The 1,134-nt window shown below is 59.5% G+C and overlaps 1 protein-coding gene across 1 annotated transcript; it reads left to right on the plus strand.

Moving 5' to 3' along the window:
• Nucleotides 1–366: 366 nt before the first annotated feature.
• Nucleotides 367–888, plus strand: DQ04_14651000 (Tbingi protein; the record flags this gene model as incomplete). The annotated part of the gene is made up of 1 exon (XM_009317176.1): nt 367–888. One exon carries the CDS (start codon nt 367–369, stop codon nt 886–888), a length of 522 nt encoding a protein of 173 aa, XP_009315451.1.
• Between the last annotated feature and the right edge of the window lie 246 nt (nt 889–1,134).

A 1,134-nucleotide genomic window follows, 5' to 3' on the forward strand; every position in this document is an offset into this window, starting at 1 on the left:
AGAAGCGCGAGCATCCCCCCCGCCTCCCTTTTCGCGCCCGCGTTCTTCCTGGGTTTGCCCGGGCCCCTGTTTGCCGAATCGTTCGCGGCTTCTGCGCGCCCGCCCCTTCCGCGGCCCGCCCTTCGCCACGCCCCTGGTTTACAACCAGCCCCGCCACGGCAATTTGTCGTGGAACAAAGGGCAAAAGAGGGGCCCCTTTGTCGGGCCCGGCCTGCCCCGGCCTCCGGAGGCGGGGCGGAGGTGCGTTTCGGCCTTGGGGTCTTGCTGGCGATCTCTTTGTGCGTCGCTGGCGTCTTTGTGAGGAGTTTCAAAAGCAAGCAACGCGAAAAAAAAACGCCCCTCCCCGGCGCCCCTTCATGTGCCGCAATGGCGGTCGCGCTTTCCACGCCACCGGCCGCTAGCGCGCCGAAGGGCTTGACGCCACTCAGCCGGGCCAATGGTTTATGGCGAGGTGGCGCGGCCCCCGCATCGGGATCAAAAAGGGCGCCGCCGCATTCGGAATTCTGGGAAAGAAGCCGCCTTTTCTCACCCAAAACCCCTGAAGTAGCTAGTTTTGGACTTCCTGGGATCCAACATTATGGGATAGCTCGCACCTGTCGTGGCGGAGGTGTATCGATCCTCACCCGGAATGGGATACAGGTAGAGACAGGACCGGCGCTTGTTGCAGGCATTGAGCTTGCACAGGTGACCATCCATCTAGATGCAGGTATGAAACTGACGATTTCATCACCATACCTTCCCCCTGCTGCCACCAAGATCACTCCAGAGGACCTCGATAGACTCAACAACGCGGACGGGCCACAACCCATAGGTGCAGACGTCAATGCACACGCATTGGCATGGGACCACGAAGCCCCGCTTGATTCCAGATGCAGCGTTGTTGTGTAATGGCGCATTGGCAATGAATTGTGTCTTACCAATGCTGAAAATAGAACACGGCACACCGATCGGCATAGAGGCTCCGCGCCAGATGTAACACTGGCAAAAGACTGCGCAGTGACAGATTGGGCAGTGCGACCCACCCCGGGCAGCGACCACCACATCATCACTTATACCCTCCAGGTGGGAGAGGATGACACTCCGCTAGAAGTGCCGCGGATATACAAGACCCTGCTTACATGGAAGCGAAAAATC

The sequence above is a fragment of the Trypanosoma grayi genome, assembly GCF_000691245.1.
Source record: "Trypanosoma grayi strain ANR4 Tgr_1465_V1, whole genome shotgun sequence".
Taxonomy (NCBI): Eukaryota; Euglenozoa; class Kinetoplastea; order Trypanosomatida; family Trypanosomatidae; genus Trypanosoma; species Trypanosoma grayi.